Source organism: Syngnathus acus, chromosome 4 (assembly GCF_901709675.1).
Source record: "Syngnathus acus chromosome 4, fSynAcu1.2, whole genome shotgun sequence".
NCBI classification, from domain to species: domain Eukaryota; kingdom Metazoa; phylum Chordata; class Actinopteri; order Syngnathiformes; family Syngnathidae; genus Syngnathus; species Syngnathus acus.
In genome coordinates this window covers 3,149,599-3,171,359 of record NC_051090.1, presented here as the reverse complement: position 1 = coordinate 3,171,359, position 21,761 = coordinate 3,149,599, and the positions used below count along the sequence as shown (strand labels likewise).

Genomic DNA, 21,761 nt, shown 5'->3' with positions numbered 1-21,761 from the left:
TGCGCTTGCGTTTTAATTGTTCTGCTAAGCGTCTTTCTGCTAAATGTCACCCGTGCGCCGCCTCACTGAATTGAAACCGTATGAGGATTGCTTTGCTTTTAATAGCCGTTGAGTTGAGTTAGAGCTTTGCCAAAGTTAAATTGGATCCCCCCCCTCCCCCCCTCTGTTTTGTATCAAGCGCATTCTATTTTGTAGTGATTGTGGAGGCCGAGAGCTCTTTATGGAATTTCAAATAGAATCAAATCATTTCAATGATTTATCAATCGGGATAAACGGAGTCAACGGAGCTTGGTCACGGAGCAAATTCGATTTGTAGGTCAAATCGATACATGTGAAAACGAACAAAAGCAGCAAGGACCGTAAAGCAAAACCACATCAACAATAAATGTGATATTTCTTTGGCTTGGTGTTCCATCCAAAGCCGCACTGAGCGGCGTTTGTACGAGGTGGTCTCGGCAGCTCATAGAAGAGGGTCTCTCAGCCTCCCGGGTGAATCAGGTCAGTGTGGTCTGCTGACTTGGTCTCGTGGCGTCAGGCTTCATTTGAGCATGCACCAAGAAGACGCCGCAGACTTCTGGGGGGGAAAAATTTAAAAAAAATACCACAGTGCCGCATTGACCGTTAAGCTTCACAAACAAGGCGGTCGAAGTGGCTCGGTTGCGAGAAACCCCCACAATGAGACGGTGTCCTCAGTGAAGTGACCCGTCGACCACTTCTGATCGGCACAACACCTCACACGTACTGGATTTATGAGTTGAAATCATTTTTTGACCAAGCTTGTAGCTCAATTGACAGCACATTGTACATCAAATCAATTATACTCCTTGAAATGAGTTTAGATGTAATTAATCCGTTCCAACCCCACCAAAAATTAGACCCCAACCATCAGGCTAATACTGATTCTAATCTTTGACGGGAAAAAAATCGTACCCGATTAATTTAAAAAATATATCATGAAGAAAATGAATTTTGAAATGACATTTTTTTAATTTATTGAATTTTTTTTGGGGGGGGGGGGCGATGATACGACCTTCTCAGCTGTATGTGAAGCCACAAGTGCATCTATACATTCATCCTTTAATGTGCGGATCAGCTTTCTGTTGTCACAAACAAGCCCTCTGTCCTCCCCACCGCCCCCCCTCGCCAAAAAAGCTCCACCTCAGGACAGATTAACTATCAGATCATTTGTCACTTCCTGCTGAGCGCGGGCCGGCAAAGGTCAGCCGACCGTAGGATGTGTGTCTTTGTGTCCCGCCTGAAATGGAGACAGCGGCATTCCAACACCTATGACTGTCTCTTTTTGTTAGATTAGATAATGATACTTGGGCCCAGGAAAAAAAAAAACGAGGAAAAAAAAAATTCAAATGTGGCTTGTGGGCTTGGCATGGTTTGGGCTATTTCTTTTCAGTGGTTATGTTTTCGAAAATAAAAAAAATACTGTCTAGGGAAAGGGCTGAAGTTGAGATGGATGTCAACAAGACAATGCTCTCTTAGACCACCATTGAATGACTGCACGTCAGTTCGTGATGAATGTCCTTCTGTGCAGGAAGCTCAGCAGTCTGGCAGTGCCCCCTGCTGCCCGGGATGAGCGTTGTCTTGCGACATTAGAGATAAAAGGGGCAATAAGGAGGATTAGGGTAGTAGGGGGGGGGGTATCCCCTCTGGTGGTAAAGCAAAGGTGACACAAGGACTCTTCTTTGCTAAGCGTGTAATTGTACACATCTGAAGCCCCCCTCGTGCCCACCTTGTTGCCCCAGGGATTCGACCAGTCACCCAAAGAGAAGAGTAACCATCGCCATGGCAACAAACCAAGGAGGGTCAATTTGGGTCAATGGGATACAGACTCTGGCTACTCTTGCTCTGTCATTAATTACCCATAGTTCCCTGGGGCCGCTGGTCTACATGTAACCTCATAGCTCAATAGAGGGGGGGTCGTGTGTGATCAGCAGAATTTGTTTGTAGTCTAACAATGTCTTAATTGACTAGACGTTCAACAAAGATGCACCTCAAAAAGTCCTCGGCGTGTTGACAACACACACAAACCCAATGCCCGATGTAGTTCCAAGACTCACCTGTGGGCGGAAGCAGCATCCCAAAGGGGATCCAGGAAATTCAATGAAGAAGTAGAAGTAGAGTCGGTAGCTCGGCTATGCATCCAAAGCTGCAAACGTGTCAAAAGGGCTAAATGTCCATTAAGAGTGAATAAGTATTTCTCCAAATACATTGTCGCATAGCTTCAGGCACTCATGAAAGATCTCCATGCTATGTTTACAAGAGTGATGTTTGAACTCCACGTTTATTGTGCTGTTAAAGTCATTAATTATCTCTCCGATTAAAAGTTTCTCTCAACTCGGATGACCACCCAAACAGAACAAGCGCAAATTCCACGATTTATAGTCTGTGTAAGGGGACACAATAGGGAAGATGTAAAAAAAAGTTGTAGCACGACTGCAAAAAACACAAAAGGCGAGGGCCAATAAGCGGCTTTTAAAAAATCAACAAGTGAGAAATTGGCAAGTTAAGGGCGTGTCATTCCTCCTCCTGCTCATCATTAGCCGTTCAATGTCGATCCTCGTTTTGGGTTACTTTCATTCCCCGTTCCTAAAGGAAGGCACAAACGGAGCCACATGTGTTTCCAAGCGCGCCGAGCGAACAACAATAGGCCACCAGAAGAAGAACATATGAGCCCCCCCCTCCCCCTCCCCCTCCCCCTCATGAAATCTTTGAATGTGAATAATATAGATCGAAAGAAAGTTGCTGGATCAAAAGTAGTGCGGAGGTCTTTTTTTGGCATCGACCGGTGCTCATCGTGACCGTGAAAATTGATCAGCGAGCCTCCTCGGACCAATCGGAACACACGTGTTCATCATGGCAGCAATTCTCGTGGACGTGTAACCCGTTTCAATTTGTTCTCCTCCATGAACACGGGACACATTTGGTCTCCATTTGTTGTAATTGGGCTAAGCGAATGCAGCCTTGTTGGCAAAGCCGTTTGGCTTTGGAATATTTTCTTCTGGCCTGCAGGTTCACATCCGAGGAATTGCCCCCTTTTAAACTCTAAATGCATAAAAGCGTGTCATTTCGTCTCCGGGTTTGCATGACAACGTTTTTTCTGCGAGTCGAAAAACGGACCGAGCGGTTTGCACATCTGCTTTGCGATTCTCTGCTTTGATATTTGAATACAAGCGGTTGAAAACGAACACTCCCATCGAACGTCGCCTTTTATTTCAATGCGAATAAAACCTTTCAAATCTTGCGATCGCTTGTCATCTGAAGAGTCGCAGACTTTTCTGGAACGTTGTAATTGAGCGACGTTCAACCACTTCCAGACGTCAGCAGAGAGCCCGGGGGCATCTTTTTAAACTCATAGAGGAAAGAGGAGTGGCTCGCTCGCCCCCCCCCAAAAAAAAATCCCTTTGAAGATGTTTGTCTTCATAAGCGTGATCGTGATCTGGATGGCTGATTTTATAAAGTGACCATGTCGAAAAGTCTAAAGTCCCAGGTACGAGTGAATCCGCCCACTGTCGGTCTATAAAAGTCATCTTTCGTTGATACTTTTTGGCTTCCGAGAAACACAAGATGACCGAAGCTGAAGCCTGAGCGCTAAAACAGATACAGCCGGTGTCTTCTACGATAAGTATTAAAAGACACGTCTGCGATCCAAAAGATTCCGTTTAGCTAGATTAGCATAGCAGCAGTATTGGTGGAAAAAATAATAATAAAACGGTGGATTTGCGTTATTTTTTTTTGAAGACATCGCTCATCAAGCACTCTGATTGGACATCTCCATACAATCTGACTCATGTAAACAACACGAGTGTGAAAATGATTCATTCTACCAAGCGACATTTGTACGCTAAGTGGTGCACTTTGGTACATTTCAAGCAGACGGCGACAGCGTCGTTGCTCAGCTGGCCGCTGGTGTTGTTTGAAGAAGGGGGGGCTCTGTCTACGCCCGCCCGCCAGGCGTCGTTGAGCGGCCGCGGCTCTGCGCTGCATCAGCCGCTAGGCAAACAGACAGACGAGGCATTAGCGATGACTTTACCATCTGCTCGGGAAGGTCGAGGCGTGATGGAAGAGCGTCGGTGATGCTGACCTGTTGCTTGACAGCAGACACCTGGGACGCCATGACCCCCCCCCCCCCCCCCCTCAAAAAGGGGATATGTGGCGTACCCTCCCACTCCCATTAGTTCCTGAAGGAGATCTTCAGAATTTTTTTGGTTCTTTCCATCCCTTTGTGTCTTTATCTTTTCGATCAACGACTGGAACTGAGCCTTCAAAATGTCGTGATCGACTCGAGATTTCATCGTTAGTAGACGCTGTGTAGAAAAATAACTCCAGAGAACGCGCTACTTTGTCATTTGGTCCTCATACTTTTTCTTAACACACTCCAGCTGGCTCACTATCTTCTCCAGGCTGCATAATTTAGCGCTTTTAGATCAAGGTTCTTCAGAACATGTTTTGTTCTTGTTTTGTTGTTGTATGAATCCGCAGTCTGTTGCTAAATCCGTTCCAGAATCCCTCGATAGTCTTCTACCCCGCATCCGTGTCGGGTGTAGCAAAGCAGCCCCAGAACAGAACCGGTCTTCTACTGCCATGTGGGTCACCTTTGCCAAGCTCTATTTCATAATGCCGGCCGCGTGCTGGGTTGGTAGTCCGTGGTCTGGGCAAGTGAAGGTGATCCATTAGCCTCCGGGGATTACAAGGTCTGAAGACAGGAGGAATGAGCTTCGTGTGCCCAGAATTTGATGTCGCCATCCATCTTTGCCGGCAAGCTCGGTCCAACAAGGCATCAGCGCCTCACGTCTTGCAGGACTTGTAAAGCTGTCTTGTGGAGAGTCGTCTTGCCCTCTGCGGTCTGTTTCCGAAAATTCTATTCAGTCAAGAAAATGGCATTTTCTTTTGTTGTATATTATCCTAGCATAGGAAGTGAATCCACAGGCCTGTTTCCATAAATGTCCTTCAGCGGACCTTTGGATTTGGAACGATGGATGGAAACAACTCGAGTCCAAACTTTTTATGCTTCGCTTCATAGATGGTAGGAAATGTCAGAAGTCGATCAAATTGTACCAAAATAATTTATCGCCACATTTTGTTCCACAGAGAGCCTCACAATTTCATTTTATCATTTATAATGTTCGATTTATTTGAGAAGCTTTTATTTATTGGAGGGTTTAGAATTAGCTGCAGTTTTTTTATGGTTTATTTCCATATTTGTAATTTGTATGCTTTGCTGAAGGAAAGAGCTTTGTCGATAAATCTGGGGAAAAAAAGTTGGACGGTTGCAGCAACAAGGATGGATGTGTCGAGGTGGATTTAGGGAATTAGGGTTGCCTGGTCATCCCCCCCCTTTGCTATCGTGTTTAGCTGAGCCGCCTGGCTTACGACTCTGGGAATGTTTGTGGAGCGGAAGCCCGGCTTGATGTTGTTTGTATTGTTCGATTTCATTGTGCGCGCGTGTGTTTGGAGCCGCCATCGACATAGCGTGTTTTGCTTTCACACATATTGGAAAATCAACCATGCGATTCTCAACTTGGCTTGTCTCCATCTTGACTTTTTGGCATAAAAGGGGTGCGAATCAATTTGATTGTTCAATTATCGAATGAAATAATCGATAGGATAATCGATTATAAGAAGATTGCTAGAGGTGATCATTTATCAAATTAATTGGCATTTGTTTTCGGAATCGATTAATCATTTGGAGGCGTTGTTAAACTTAAATTTGTTCAAATTTTGTGATTTCAGAACAACTGATTTGGAACATGGTGAAAATTTCCTTGCACCAAAAAAAAAAAAAATTAGAACCTTGAATGAACCCTGACAAGAACTCAACATTTGCTACTTTGGCAAACATTGCAATTATGCAACTTAAGAGAGAACATTTTGTTAAATTTGTTAAAAATTGCCTGTCGGGAAAATATGTGATGTTTCTAAAAGGTCTCGATAACTCCACATTTTAATCATTGGTGCAACGCACAAGTGCAGACATGCGGTCTGCTGAGGGATTACGGCGGGTGTGTGCGCTCTTTCATTGCGTGTCGCGTCCACTCGGCCCGTGACACTCGAGCAAACACCAGCGCAACACATCTATCTTTGTGTGAGTTGTTTTGGCGGAGTGTGCGTGCGACAGAAGCCTCGCTGTATGCGCGTCGACGATATTAAGCCGTCGAAGAGCCGAGGGAGGGGCCGCCGTGTTGACGCGATACACTTCATCATATACGCTGGGAATTCATGTGGACAACTGTGCATGGAAAAAAAAAAAAAAAGGTCAAACCTCCCCCTTGGCAAGTTAAATTATGAAAATAATGTGAGAAACAAATCATGAATTCACTTTTTTTTTTATAATTTCCTCCCCTTTGCTATTTTTTTTTTTTTGCGTGGAACTAGGATGGGAAAACAAGCTCGCAAGTGTTTATTATGCCTTTTGGTCCTCGTGGACGCCTTAAATTGTGCGTGCACGTAATGTGCGCCTGCTTTTACAGACCGCTACCAAGTCCCATTGTGTTTTTCCTGGCTTATTGTCATTATTTGTCTTCCGCCATGGACTCGCATCGCCGCAAGCTAGAAACTGAGCCGAGGGACAGGAACCCGGGGATTGAATATCAAAACTGAATACTGTCACACGGTGGCGCTACATTTAGTTAGCATTCTGTTTATTGTGTTGGTTTTATTGGCGATCTTTGCGTCAGATCGATTTTCATAACAATTTTTTCAGCTCTCGGGTTTCTAAATCGTGACAATGCAGTCTTTTTAAGCAACACCCTCATTCGAAAGCGAGCGTAGCCGTTTAGCGCTATTTATTTTTAACGCTGTAATAAGACACGGGCGGTGCCTTAGTTATTATGGCTTGCTTTGCAGTCGAAAGGTCCAGATAAATTAGCTAAGCTTTTGAAGTTTTCCTAAAAAGAAGACAAAAGACTGATGTACTTCCCGTAACTGTCCGACTTACTCATTTCTTGTGGGAACACGTCGTCCGTTTTATGTTGACGCGGATGCCCGGCTCGTTAACCCGAGCTCAGACAGTAATTCATCTTAATTGATTGTAATTGACTTGTAATTGAACATCTCTCGAACACGCAGGACACACGCTGGCAGTGATAGCATCTTAATTCTTCTTCCCATCATTCCAAACTTGATTACTTCCCCCCCATCTCTGTCCTCATTTTGTTTAGTTTTTCAGCATTCCTGTGGTTTTTGGCGCTGTCCACAAAATTCATTTTCCCCCAGGTGTGTACGCAAGCCAGATTTTTTTCCCCCCATTGGACATGTTTGCAAAGTTTTATAAATGTTTAGGGGAAACTCAGCTGTGTGTAGGCGACATGTTTGTTCGTGATGGTGGCAGACGTCGGGATGATGATACCACGTTTTTACACACAAAGTATTTGTACTTTGTTACTTTCCCCCAAAGGCCCTGGCCGAGGCTTTCGGACCTCTTTTTTTTTTTTATTTCATCCAGATGTGCGCGTTACCTCCATTTAGTGGAAACCAAACGATGGTGGATGGTGACTAGTACCCGTTTCCGAACGCTTGCTGATCTCAGCACTGCAGAATGCCGAACGACACAACTGGGACGCACCAAATGTACAGCTAATGGGCTGAAACACTCCCAAAGATGCTCGTTTTTGAGGGAAAGTTGTGCGGACCCCGCTGGGTCGTCAAGGTGACGCAACACTGCCCCCTATCGTTTGAATGGTCTCTTGCGAATATGCATCACATCCCCTAGGAATTAAATGAGTCTGAATTGCCTTCACATTGTCCCCCCACCCTTGCAGCCTACTTTTGGTCTCCCACTGCTCTCCATGTGCAAGACAGACTTCTTTAATCCCTCTCAATACACAATTCTTAATTAGCCGCGCTCATGAAAAGAAGTCGTAGGTCTGGATTTATGTTGCATGGTTCAAATGACGTAATTCGGAATGTTTTGTTCTAAAGTGATGCAATTGGAATCTTTTTTTTTTATTTCAAAAGCATGGTATCATTTCCGAGAATGAAGTTTGGCTAGCTTAATGCTAACATATACTAATCTAAATTAGCATAGATATCGTAATTATGAACTTTGACCAAGGATATCTTGGGGAGTAAAATTTCTTTCAAATCTGGAAAGAAAAATGGAAAATACAGTTTTCTCTGCTCGAGCCCTAATAAAACGTCGACTTGGTGTGTTTATTGCAATCAAGCTGGTGTTTACTCGAGGATGTTTTCCTCCATGCCGGAGCCTCCTGAGTCAATTAGAGGATGGCATGTAACTGTCTCGGCTGCTTGTTTACTGATGAGTCGTTCTGATTCTCGCAATGTGTGTGTGTGGGAAGGGGACGAGCGGTGTAATGTGTCGCAGGCTGAGATGCAGGCTCATTAAATACCGCAGTCTAACCTATGTCTTTCTTTTAGCGCTTTGGAGTCGAGGAAAAGAGCTACGTGGTTAGCGAGCATGTGTTTTCCCACGGGGGGTTAACAATTGTCGAGCGTTGAGTTTGTGGTGCACAGACCTTCTCTGTGCTATCCCAAAAAGTTTTTTTTTAATTTATTATCACTATAATAAAATATAATCACTGCACTTTATTTTAATTTTTTTTTTCAAAAATATTTTTCATATTGTGTATAAAAAAGAAACACAAACGAGATTAAGATTTAGTGCTCCAAACTGTCCTGTGGCGTAGTGAACTAAACTGGACCGTACCACTTGGCGGGGGGTGTCGTGTGCCAAACAGATGTTCTAGCCGCAGTGACCGCCGTTTGTGTCTGGGAGTCTCTTCTGAATTCTATGTGAGGGAAGTGCAGGGTGAGAACGTTCAAGTGTAGCTCCGGTCATGGCAAGTGCGATGCGTTTTGATTTGTGCTGCTTAACATGTCAGCACGCTGCGATCAGAAACAAAAACGGGCAAGCTCCCGCTCTGTGTGGCGAGTCAGGTCGGAGATTTATGTCGGCCGTTACACACAGACGGCCCAAGCGAGAGGTCGCCTTACTTTTAAGTGCCTTTGGCGATTTCACGGCTTTTAGCTTTTTTTTATTCCCTAAACTGGCAAGTCAAGATGGAAGGCCTTCTTTTTTCCTTCAGTGATAGCATTAGCTTGGATTAGCTTCTGATTCCATCAAAATGTACTGCACCTAAAAGGAAAAAGAAATTTACCAAGATAAATATTTGAATAAATAGATTATATGCTAATTTTGCTTTTTTTAGGGGGGGGACTCAAATTAAAATTGATGTGGCAATTTGAAAATCACGTCAAGGAAATGCCTCATTTAAGGCTTTTGTCTTTTTCTCACAAGCAATCGTGTAAAATGTTTTGCACTGACACTCGCATGCTAAGACTTAACACGTGTTTAATCTCGACTCTTCCGCTGTTGATACTCGGAATTGTGGTCAGATTTATAACTTGTCGTCTTTCTGTTTAAAAATCACACATTTCCGCCGTAGCCCTTACGGGGGACGTTGTCCATCACTGGGTTTTTATAGGCGTAAAATAAACGGTAGATTTCCGTTCACGCTCGACTTTCGCAAAGGGAATTGTCTTTTTATTAAACAGCAGCTCCTCATTGTCAGATTCATCACAGTCATCGAACAAAGTACTTAAGTGTATCTTTTTTTACTTTTACTTAAGTATGGGAGTTGAACCAATACTTGAATTTTTGTCTGTTTTTTCACCAGTATTTGTACTTTTACTTAAATACAGTGCTTTTGCCACTGATGATGATGACCGTGACTCTCATGTCGGAGGGGAGAAAAAAAAACAAAAAACAGCAGCGCTGCTGTTCACAATTGAGTCCGACACGGAGATTTACGGCCTGTCTCCCAAGGTCTCATGTACGGCTTCCAGATTGGCGGACACGATTGCATATTTGTGCTTTGCAGAGTACCGGTCAAAGAACGCAATTTAGCATTTTGGCGTTGACGGGTAAACCGAACCCGACCTGGCCACTTTTCGCAAACTGCCCCTCCTCCCCTCGCCAGACGCTGCACCCCGAAAAAGGTTCATTGTGAAAGGCCTGCTTCGGGTTAGCCCTGCTTACCTTCCTCCGGGAGTTGCATCTGGAGCTGGTTTCCTGTCTAAGGGGAGCTTTTTTTTTTTTTTTTTTTTGCTGAGCCTCTGTGATTGGCTCACTCTGAGCCTGGATGGATCCCGGGATGCGAAGAACGGCCAAATGGTGATCGGTCAATCACCCGCGCGCAGATTTAAAGCAGAACTTCCTGTAGCCGTTGCTAAGAGTGAAATCTCCAAAAAGCTGAAACAAAGAAACTTGGCCATTCACAATTTGCATACAACATTATTTGTATTTATTATTATTTTTTACTCAGTAATTGCCCATGTTGATTGCAAAAAAGGTTTACTAAATTATTTGACAGTATCCACTCATAACACTTTTGTCTGTTTTCATGTATATCAGGCTCTCGGAGATGCCGACTTCACTTCGGTGCTGAGTCAGATAGTGCCCTTGTTGAAGCCACGCGGAAGCCAGGACGGCGCCAGCTTCGCCGAGGACGAGTGCGGGCCCGACGAGCTGATCCTCCTGCTGATCTACTTGTACTCGCTGGCCGACGAGGCCCAGGCCGCCGAGCGGGAAGACGTTCGGCTAAGGGAGAAGCTGGAACGGGAGGTGATCGGAGGGCTCACGTTGGCCATCACCAGGGAAAGCAAACTCAGCCCCTTGCTGCAAAACATCACAGGTGAGACGGCTAATTCATTTTCACTTGACCACAAAGTACAGATGCAACAGGTTGATTGAATCGGAGGATGTTCTCAAATAGTACTGAACTTATTTAATATATGTATAACAAATATAAATGCCGCCTTTTCCAGGCTGTCTGGGTCGCATTAGACCGTGACACTATTTCCTTCTTTCTTCACACCATGGTCACAAATGACAAAAAAGATGTGTGTACACCCCATAATACTCTGTAACCTAGCAACCAAGCGCTCAATCAGCACAGTAATGAGTCTCGTACCTGTTCGGTCAACCTGCGATAGCGTGTGTATTTATAGTCTGGTATGAAGGTCGACCATATAGATGGATGGATTGTCTGCAACCGCAGTGCCATAATAGCGTCTTTAACCTTGAGCTTACACACACACACACACTCACACACCCTCGTAATTACAGCTACTTTTAGTTGTGGCCTGCCCGTGCACCTTTGCACACACCCTCAAATAACACACTTCTCATATTGCACATGTACGGGTGGTAGAGCGTTATTAGAGGCGTGGTCTTTGTTTCTCTTTCTTTCTTTTTCCATCCTCATGCGAGTTCCCGTTCTCCGTGAGGGAGCCCCGACTCGCCGATATAAACACGTGATTGGTAGTGACCTTGTCGTGGTGTGCCAGCTGTGTTTTCGTCGGCACATGTGTGTATGTGGACCTCCCTTTTTGAACACGGCGAGTGAATTTTTATGAAGTAACATGAGGCGGGCGGTCGTCTAGGAGAAAAACATTGATCGTGACATCGCCCCCCCCTCTCCCCCAATTATAGCCTTAAAATGAGAACCAGACATAGTTTGGAACCTGGTCATCACGAGTGCAATAGCAGAGGTTCGACATAATGCAAACGCACCCAAAATGGCCGACTTCGTGTGTCTGTGGAGCCCGATTGGCCGTCACCGCACTGCTTGCAATGTTGCGGTCTAAACGCTGATGTCGCCGAGTCCCGCGGATGTGTTTCCTGTCAGCCGCAGTGGCGTTTATGTTGTCTTTGGTGCGCCCTCAAACATCCTCCTTCTCGGCAAGAGAGGAGTCGAGCGGGCCAAGCCAAACCTTCCTAATTCCTCACCCCGGGACATCGGCTCAGTTGAGATGAGGCCTGGCTTTGACTGCTGGGAATGGGAACTAATGCCCGCTCCCTAGATGGAAATGGTCAGAATAATATGAAATAGATTGGCAAGGTAGACTGTTTCATCACAGCGCCATCTACTGGATCGAAGGGGTCCTCTTTGCCCCGATGCATGTGGGCTGTAACAGTGAAAACAACTGATAGAGATGCAAAGTTAGTGCTGATCCAACGCTTGGCTTTGTTATTCATCGTGTGTGTGTGTGTTGTAAGAAAGACTGTGGGGGGTGAGGCCGGGGTGGTAAAGGGGGGGGGGGGCTCTTAGCCAGAGCTCCGGACCTCCCCCAAGGCAGTTGTTTGCATTGGCACTGGCCAAGAAAGCGACATGAAAGCAGTCGCATTGAACTCCGTTTTATTTTGCCTACGTTTCAAACTTTTTCTTCACCTCTCTTTATTTTTCTTCTTCTCCTTCATTTCCTTTGCCATGTCTGCTTGCACTTCCTCGACCACGGGGCTTCCTCCATTTTGCCCCAAAAGTGTCCGGGGGCTTGTCTTTGGAGGAGGAAGTGGAGCAGAAGTGGATCCAACGATCGCGCCTGATTAAATATATGGAAATTAGTCTCAATTATTTTTAATTAGGGGGCCGTTGTTTGACTTCCTCCTCATACTGTATAAACACGTACACACTCATTGTCAAAGCAGCCGCTAGCCTTGTTCCCGCTAGTTGACTTGATCAGATAAGCTGGTGACTCGGAGAACAGGCCGTAATTAAAAAGGGAGGACCATCGCAGACCGTCTCGCGCCTCAGACTTTGACCACACAGCTAGCTGTGGTCGAAGATCCCCCCCCTTCCTCCCTCGTCCAACCTGACCCCAAGTGGTGAGCGTTGTGGTCCGAGATCCACCGTGGCCACTGCGGTCGCCTTCGTTTATGTCTGCTTTCCCATAGGGAAAAAAAAAACGTCGCCATCCCAAATTCGTTGGTTTCAATGAGGCATATCATACAAAAATAATATCAGCCAAATTCTATGTTAGCATTCAGCTAGCAGACTTTCTTAAGGTAAAAACACAACATGCTTTGTTTTACGATTGGCTTGTCACGGTAGCACTGTTATGAATTGTAGGGAAATAAATACATGATGTTTTCATTCCAAAAAAGAAATCACAAGATGATGACTTTCACAGCCGAATTTGTACAGTGAGGAGGAGGCGTCGCCGTTTTGCGGCTCGTCGTGTGCGGTTGACGCCTGTGTTTGCTTTAGAACGTCTTATTTACGACAGGAAATGCTCATCATAAAACAGGCCGGCTGTCCGCGGGGACGTGTCGCTGGAAATAAGAGACGGCGGCCCACGCGCTCACTCGTACGCACGCAAGGGCCGAAAATACATTAGCGCACGCGTACGTCCACCTAACGTTCTAACGATTGTTGCTCCTTGCAAAGTTACTGTGGGAGTGTGTGGAAAGTTTTCAAATTGTATTCCTTCTTATTATTCACTCTGATAATAAATAGTACCAGCAAATCTGGGGACAAAAGTAAAGGATCGTTTTGATGATTGAACTTGGAGTTAGTTTCTTCTTCCTCTAAATTATGCTACATCTCTTCCAGTACAGCTCAGTGCTGCCAAGGCATGTTGTGGAACATTACGGTATTACACTGAAGGTCTTGGTGGGGGTAACATTTGCTGTGTCCACATTGCTTCAGTGTCCCGCAACAGCACCAGAAGCGTCACATTCGCGTCAAGATCTCCTTGAAGAATTCCTCCAAGGCTCCTCCGCGGCACCAGATGGAAGCTCTCCTGGCTCTCTGAGCCGGCCCGGTCATTTCCTGTCAGGAGGCCTGGTGTTAATCAACGGGAACGCCACCCCTTCACCCCCTCCCACCCTCTCCGTGTTCTCCCGCACACCCTCATCTATCAGCTAACCCCCACCCCTTTATTTTTTTCCAAAGTCCCTCTTCGGTTTCGTCGTAAAACAGCCCGAAGGCAATGTTGAGTCTTATCAAAATGTCCCCATTAGAGGAATGCAGGTCCAGAGGCAGATAGTAAGGGATGAAGAGCCTCAAAAAGCCAACAAACCCCCTCCTCTATCTTGGACTCTGTATGTTTGTACTTAGTCAATTGTTCTCTCTGTGGTTTGTGTCCACGGTTTGGTTTACATACAACGGGAAGGGAGGACGGCCACTTTGAGTGTGGAATTCTTGTGTATGTTTCTCATGTGCGCTGCTTATTATTATTACAGGCTGACGTGACAAGACGATCAAATGTAGCCCAGATGCTAACATCGCTGCAGTTTTATCGGAACGGGGTCAACATTAAAGTCGCCGTAGTCCGACGTGGCCAGATGAAGGCATGAATGAACCACTGTTTCTCCCCTCGTGGGAAACGTTTTGGTTGTTGAGAGTCATTGCTAGTGTTATCGTGTGGGCGTATCGTACGTGTGCCGCGATAATGGCTGTCTGCGGTTCACCCGCTTCAGAAAATAAACACATTCAAAGTCACACACACACACCTTCCACTCCTGGTCCTCGTAGTGGTCTGCGTTAGCTTGTTCAGCTTGTTGCGCAGTGTCGAAGAGCAGAGTACATGATCAAGGTTTTTGTGTTTCAGCCAGTCTGGGTGTGTTATTTGTGTCATGCTAAGCGTTAGCATCTCATCATCAGAGGTTACCGCGGCTTCGGGTCTGGCCCAGCATCATCCCTCAGACCTGGATCGTGACACACGCGCACTCTCTAATTAGAGACTGGATGAAAACTATTAAATTATAGTTTGTCCAGACAGTTTTTAGCTAGTTTTTTAAGTCACGGTCTTGGTGTCAGCGTATAATACGCTAAGTGCTACGTCTGCTAGCGCTCCGCCCTGTAATTCACTTGCACTTGCGCCACCAGCCTAGCATGAATGCATGTTTGTGTGGGACGCCTGCCTGCGTGGCTGCTTGGATCCGGAGATGATGAGGCTCCGGGACCCGAACGGGAAGTAGAGCTGCGATTAGGGAGAATCGGACTTCCTGCGATAGGATGTTTCCTCCCTAGATGGATGTCGCTGCCGTATCTCGTCAGTTGTCGTCTTTGAGTTAAACTCTTGTTGGGATTGGTAGAATATTGGAAATTGTATTCATGTAAGAAGACTGTCTATCAACGGCGAAAACCGTTTTCATGTAAACGAAGAGCACTGTTTGTATCTGTTTTCATTCAGAATGGTCTTTGTTCTTGGTCCTGCACTTTGTTAAACGTGGACTTGCGCAACACTTCATCCATTATTCCAGTCTCGCGCGCATTCTCACAACACACACACACACACCCGCAATATACAAAGTATCTGATCAGCATCAACACTATCTCTCTGTTTGTGCTTCCTGGGAGTAGTACACTTATCATCTGACACACACCCGCACAAAATTACATGAGGATCAAAGGTTAATCATGTCTTTTCATCAGCAGCACCACCCTGTCCTCCTCTTGTCATTACTCTCCATTGTTTGGTCGTCTTGTCTCATTGTTGCTGTTTGCTGATCTAAAACTAGGGTCAAGGTTTCAAACTAGGGGTAGGGTGTGAAACTAGGGTTAGGGTTTTAAGTGTCATCAATGTGATTCAAAGAGAATAATTGAATTTAGGAATGTGCTCATGCTATTTGCAGTTAATGCAAACTAAGCCAGACAAGTCTGCATGACATCCATGTAGGTCTTGTTGGCGTTATAACATGAACACGAGCCACGGGCTCCCACCAGCTCTTCATTAGCACGGTGTAGCCTAGCGTGGCGGCTGGAAGCAGCGGCGGGGCCTTACTGGAGGCCGCTTGGCTGCCATGAGTGTTATCGCGTCATCTTGCTTGACCATGTGTGCGTGTTTATTTGCTGGAAACCTTTAGCCAATAGGCTTTTTCGCTCTGATGTTTTTTCAAACGCGAACTTGATGTCTTTGTTGGTTTAGGCTAATATTTGTTGACTATCTTATCATATTAGTCTGTGTGATAAAGACAGGACTTATTCAAAACAAAATGGCAGACTTCCTTAAGACTGTTTTTGGTTTTTATGTTTTTTTTCCTGTTAACTGCTTAGTTCTGTGTAAAAAGGCAGCATGGGGACGAGCGTCCCAGTTTTGGTGCAGAAATTACGTGGGATCTCTGCGTGAAAAAAGAGGCTTAATCCCCGCAGACAGCACACCTACCGGAGTCTTGGCCTTGCCTCGTAAATCCCAAATTCACTTCGCAGCAACTTGTGTTGGTTATCCGGGCTGGACGCGCTATAAAACATTCTGCCTTGTTCCTCACAAAATGTTTCTTCATCGTATGGATTTGAGTCATGCGAGCCACCACGCCCTCACTCCATCCAGATGTGCCGTAACAAATGTGCGCAAACATGTCACACACACACACACACACACTGACGAAGAATTTACGAGAATAATAAGATACAGAGCAAAGTGGACGAGGCTAAATATGTGTCTTTGTTTTCTGGGTCATCGGGACTGTGTGACTCGTCTGTTAGCGTTTTGTTTTTTTCGCCATTATGTCTCACTTTGTTCCCTTTTGTTCCCCATGGCATGTGTTGCACGTTTGAAAGGGTTTATTTGGAAAGTGGAACCTGCCACGGCGAGAAAAGAAAAAGTAGACTCGGGCCAGCTTTGGAGGAAGGGCGGAGGACAATATTCACTTTCAAACTTGGACACTTTGTGGTAAAAATGGAGAGTATAGTTGGAGAGCAAGAGGAGGAGGGAAAGTGACTTTTTTATTCAAGCAGGTTTGGTGCCTCACATCTGGGCCCCTGCGAGAAAAAAAAAAAAAAGATGCTTATCCTCCTCAGGAGAGCGTGAAAAAACAGCTCCTCGGTCCTTCTGGCAGAGAGGTCTGTTTTTGATAGGTTGGAGAGTTGGGGGCCCGAATTGAATTGATGGGGGTACGTGTTACATGCTGTGCGCTGCAGGCTTATCTAACAGTGCCCCCTAGCGGACATGTTAGTAACTGCACCTGTCAAAGCACTGTGCGTTGTTGTGTTTGTGTGTGCGTGTGCGCGCGCCCGACTGCTCACACGTGTTCATGCATTCTGGTGTGTAACTCAAGCCCAGTGAGCAACAAACACATGTTCACATGTTTCTACTTGGGAAAACAAACACAGCAGAGCAGAGGCCCGTGTGCTTCCCGGACGGTCAAAATAAAACCTTTCGAACACACACACACACACACACACACACACACACACCTCCCGCCCACTCTGTCCAAGTGATAATTAAAACAGAACACTAAACTTTTAAGCGTACAGATAGATAGATAGATAGATAGATAGATAGATAGATAGATAGATAGATAGATAGATAGATAGATAGATAGATAGATAGATAGATAGATAGATAGATAGATAGATAGATAGATAGATAGATAGATGGAAAAAAATAAGCACAAAATTTACCCAGCCCTGCTCTAGATCATTTTAATTGAATTTTTTAAAATTAATTTGTGTCTATATTTCTTTGACATTTTTGCTTATATGCAATCATACTCATTTTAAATGTAGTTTGCCACAGCTGACTTTTAGGGAGTTAGTCTCCGTTTGACGAGCAGAGGGCGCTTTGGATACAATTTACAAGGCGGACTGCTGAGTGGAATGCCATCAATGCGCCGCTGGAGGGCAGTACTGTCCTTCTTTGGTTCATTAATTACCTTTTCATCCACTGTCATTGACTTCTTGGTTCATTTAGCAAGGACCACAGCATTGTTTTTGTTGAAGACAGTTGGAGAAAAAACAAGTTGTATATTTTAGACAAAAAAGTAATATTATATTTTCAGAAAATGACCTGATAGTTGCAATTGGTGACATCATTGAGAAGTGTTGAAAAGGCTTTGTGATCAGTTAGGAGGTGCACTCATGCACCGCCTGTTGATCTGCTCTCCAACACTGGCCTTCAGCATAAATCAGCAAATAATCATCAGAATAATAAAGGTGACCTGGCACACTCATTCAGTCATCACTCGGCTAATGACATTCTTTCTCGCACACGCCCGCTATGATTGTGTAACAAACAATTGACGATTGATGCACACCATATGCCAGCAAGGTCATTCATGAAAAAGAAAAAAAAAAATTGAACAGAATGATTGTGACGGAAGAAGGCTGCGATTGGACTCTTTTGACAGACAAGGTTGTTTTCAAGTGGTAGAATACTTTTGTGGTTGTGTAAGACTTGCTGAACAAAGACAGGGCTTATACAACCTTTTGATTGGATGAAACAGCCAATGAATCATTTAGGTTAAGTCAGGCCCCAAAAAGACCGTTTCTGATCAGGCCGCTGTGTTTTTCTAAAGATCCCGTTTCACCAGGACCCTCCAATGCTGAGCTCCAATTGCGTCACATTTTCAGACAATCAAACGTACAAATTTGAAAAGAGTGCAGATACTTTTTCAAGACCGCTGCTACTTTTTATTGACGTCGTGACATTTATGCTTTTGAGCATACGACAGCATGTCTTTTTTTTTTAACGACTGCTTTTTTTCCCTCAAGTGAATGTGCTGATCATGGCGCTTACATAACTGCTGAAAGCCAAAGCAGGACGTTCGACACACTGTACAGACAGGCCCGGTGTGCCAAAAGGAGGTTTGTTTTACATCCCTTCTCGTCTCGCGTGTGTCTCAAATTGGATTGCGTGCAAAGTTCTAATTTTTACTCCCTTTTTCAGTCTGGGCCCGAGAGTGCTAGATTTCACTGATCGGCCATGAAAGTATGCACCTCAACACACACACACACACACAAACTAGCCAAGGTGGAGGTGAAAGACGAGTCATGAGGGATCTCGGTTTTCAGCCGTCGCCGTTTCATTCCTGCAAAAAATGCAACTCTGGGACAAGAAAAATGTTTTTTCTTTTTTTTTTTTTTTTAATTCCCACAGAGACGAGCAAACCGAATTCAGCTCAACCTTGAATGAATGCAGTGTCGTTTTCTAAGAGACACTTCATTAAATACACCAGCACTGCGCACAGCCTGAAATAGAAATTCTTACTATGTTAGCATTTAGCATATGAGTTAAATGAACTCGCCTTCTTATGACAGGGCACGCTCTTAAAACCGCTGGGTCAAAAGTAACCCAAATTTGGTGAAATAACTACCGCAACACATCCAGTTGAGGATGCATGTTGGGTCCAAAAACTACCCAGTGCGGAGTTAAAGCTAGCGTGTTAGCATTCTGCCTAGCGCAATAGACATTGCCAGCCAAGTAGCTCACAACTGGAAACTGAAGCCGCCGAGGCAGAATAAAGAATGACATAAGCACACTTCGGTTACATCATCCTCATGTCAGTACCATGTGGAAGTGGAACATCACATGATGGAAAAGCTCGACAGCGGCCGTGTCCACCGTCGTAATTTTCGTAAGGTTGATAAGAAGCCTCATAAATAGTTTCCTCCCTGAATCACGTACCCACATTCTTTCCCCCAGGAGAGCCATTTTGTTCGTGCCTTGAAATAGGCAGGCATATTTATAATAAATACATTCCGCTGATAAGTGCGGCGGCAGCAAGAGTTTTGCTGTATTGTTTGGCTGGTTGTTGAGGAAACGCACTGTTTTCATTCCGCCGGCCACATGGCTGACCAAAATACGGCCTTATTACTTCCTTCCGACTTTGATGTCTTTCTTTCTTGTATATGTAATTACTCACTAAATGGATGTTTAATGTTACCGGATGATGGCTAACAACCTAGCATGCTTTGGATTAACACAACAGATTTCACGTAAAAATAACGACTGCGGTTGTTTTGAAAAAATATAAATGAGGACCCATTTTCTGCCATCAAAACAGCCAAGATAATTTTTTGCATTTGGACTAATTTTAAGATCAAATTATCCTTCTGAGTTATCTCTTTGTCCGCACAAAGGAACAGTGACTCACCACTCTGCGCTTTTTCCTTCAATGCCGCTTGATAAGTGCATCCTTTAATTTTCCGAACAAGCGGATGGCTGCCCGGGTGAGTCATGACAGGGTTGCGTGAGAGCATGCCGGTTGAAGAAGGTTCTGGAGGATTGGGGGCGTATCGAGCAGCGTTCGCTCAATTGCGATTTCCCGTCAAATTCCACCTATACGTTTGACACGCCCTCAATCCACAACTCGCGTGAGAGTCATCAGAAGAGGCGTGCGGTCTTGGCCCGACACGGTGGATGGCGCAGAGATTAGTTGATCCGCAGGTGTTTCGGGCCCACGGGCCAAGCTGCGGTGCTTCCGTATCGCCACCTGGGGGACCTATGTCGGGCTCGGTTGACGCCGCCGTCAACGCAGCGGCCCGCCAGCATTGGCAGGTGATCAAACGCCTCGTGCTCACACGCAACACGCCCGGCCAACGTCTTATTGCTTATTCTATTAGCTGGTTTGTGAAACCGTCAAACAGATGGTACCTGGCAAACCCTCGACATACCACGCGCTCATTTCAACTGCGACCTGGAGGCTAGTCAGTCCAACTTTCGGGAAAGGCCCAGGTGCCACTCCCGCTCCTATTTTAGGACGCTTGGATTAGTGCAAATGCTTTAAGATAAGACCCATATCCGAACGCTCGACACGGTCTCGCCCTGCGCTTTGTCCCCGGACGAGCGTTTAACTTCCAGCCGTCGGGGTTGGCTGCCAGATTCCTGCAGACGGGCAGCCGCTCAAAACAAAGCCTGTCCCCCTTGATTTCGGATATCATCTGCAACATAGCAGGCAGGCGAGGGAACAAAGTTCCCAGATTAAAGACTAACAAAGCCGCCCGTGCATTATGTAAGCGCGCCGACGTTGACGGATGGAGTCGGCCGAATAAAATCAGACAAAGCGTTTGGGTAGCAGGTCACCTTTTAGAGTTGGGAAAAGTTATCGTTACATCGTGCGAGGGGGTTTCTGTGATCTACCGGCGTCTGAGATTTTATCTCCGTGTACTCCATACTGTATATAGAAATGTCTGAAGACCTGTTTAACATGTGAGATCATGTGGAGCCCCAATTTAATTTAGGTTTGATGTGAATGGTGGATGATGGTGAAAGAGTGGCAAAAAAAAATCAACTCATTTACCTCAAAATTGCTCTTTTTTTCTGTTGCTTTTATTTCACCCACGCTGATTCCACAGAAGAATTAATCTGGTACTAAAGAGGCGTATAATGAGCCATGTTTGCATTTCGTGAGGCACCTGGCAGCGCACAATGCGCCTTTGTGCGCCGCTGGCAGCCATCAGCGTTGGCGTTGGTTGCGAGCCATGCTGACTACCTGCTGACTACCTGCTGACACAGTTGCGGCGTGCCGCTTTTTACTGATGTCGTATAGAACTGCAACACACGTTTAATTACTCGCTGCATTCCTGCCAGTGCCGATCATCCAAAAAATGGGTTCCCCTTAATCATAATTTATACCAGTGCATATTTTTATGTCTCTTTGCAAAAACATCAGCTTCCTTAGATGTTCTTTTGGGAAGAAAGTATTTTTACTCCTATAATTAGTTTTGGGGTGAAGTGTTTTGTCATTTTTGTTTTTTGCCAGTGTTTTCTTGCATGCGTTGGCTTTTTTTGTGTGCCAGTTTGCAAAGAAGCACGCAACACAGGTGGTACTTTTGCTTACGCGCCAAAGACAGGCGACCTGCGGCCTGCAATTTGAAGAACAAGTAAAACCTCAGCAACCTGAAAATTATACGACTCTTTGTCTCAACTTTTTTTTCTCAAAAATATTTTTCCTGGAAATACAAACAAAAATTGTAATCAAAACTCAAATTATACCTATTCCTTTCCCTTTTTTAACTATTATTATGCAAATAAATGATTAAAAGTATTGAAATTAAAATTGTTCTGCTTTGCCAGGCTGTACAGAGGAGGAGGAGCCGAGCACTGAGCAGGTCCATTCCGCATTAGAACGTATGTTCGAGACCCTGGGCAGGCTGAGCCACGCCCGAGACCACCTCAAGCAATTACGTCGCGTCTACACGCCAAGCGACGGAGTCCACCAGGTACCACCTTGTGTCCCGTCGCCGTCCAAATAAGGGCGCCATGGAACATTCTAGTCAGAAAGC

The 21,761-nt window shown here is 45.2% G+C and overlaps 1 protein-coding gene across 1 annotated transcript in view; it reads left to right on the top strand.

The window, feature by feature from the left end:
- scfd2 (sec1 family domain containing 2) overlaps window positions 1-21,761 on the top strand; it is a 40,179-nt gene that overhangs the window by 13,970 nt on the left and 4,448 nt on the right. Inside the window, exons 6-7 of the mRNA XM_037249031.1 lie at window positions 10,385-10,664; window positions 21,553-21,698. Coding sequence (XP_037104926.1) covers window positions 10,385-10,664; window positions 21,553-21,698 — 426 coding nt within the window. The remainder of the gene's footprint in view (window positions 1-10,384; window positions 10,665-21,552; window positions 21,699-21,761) is intronic.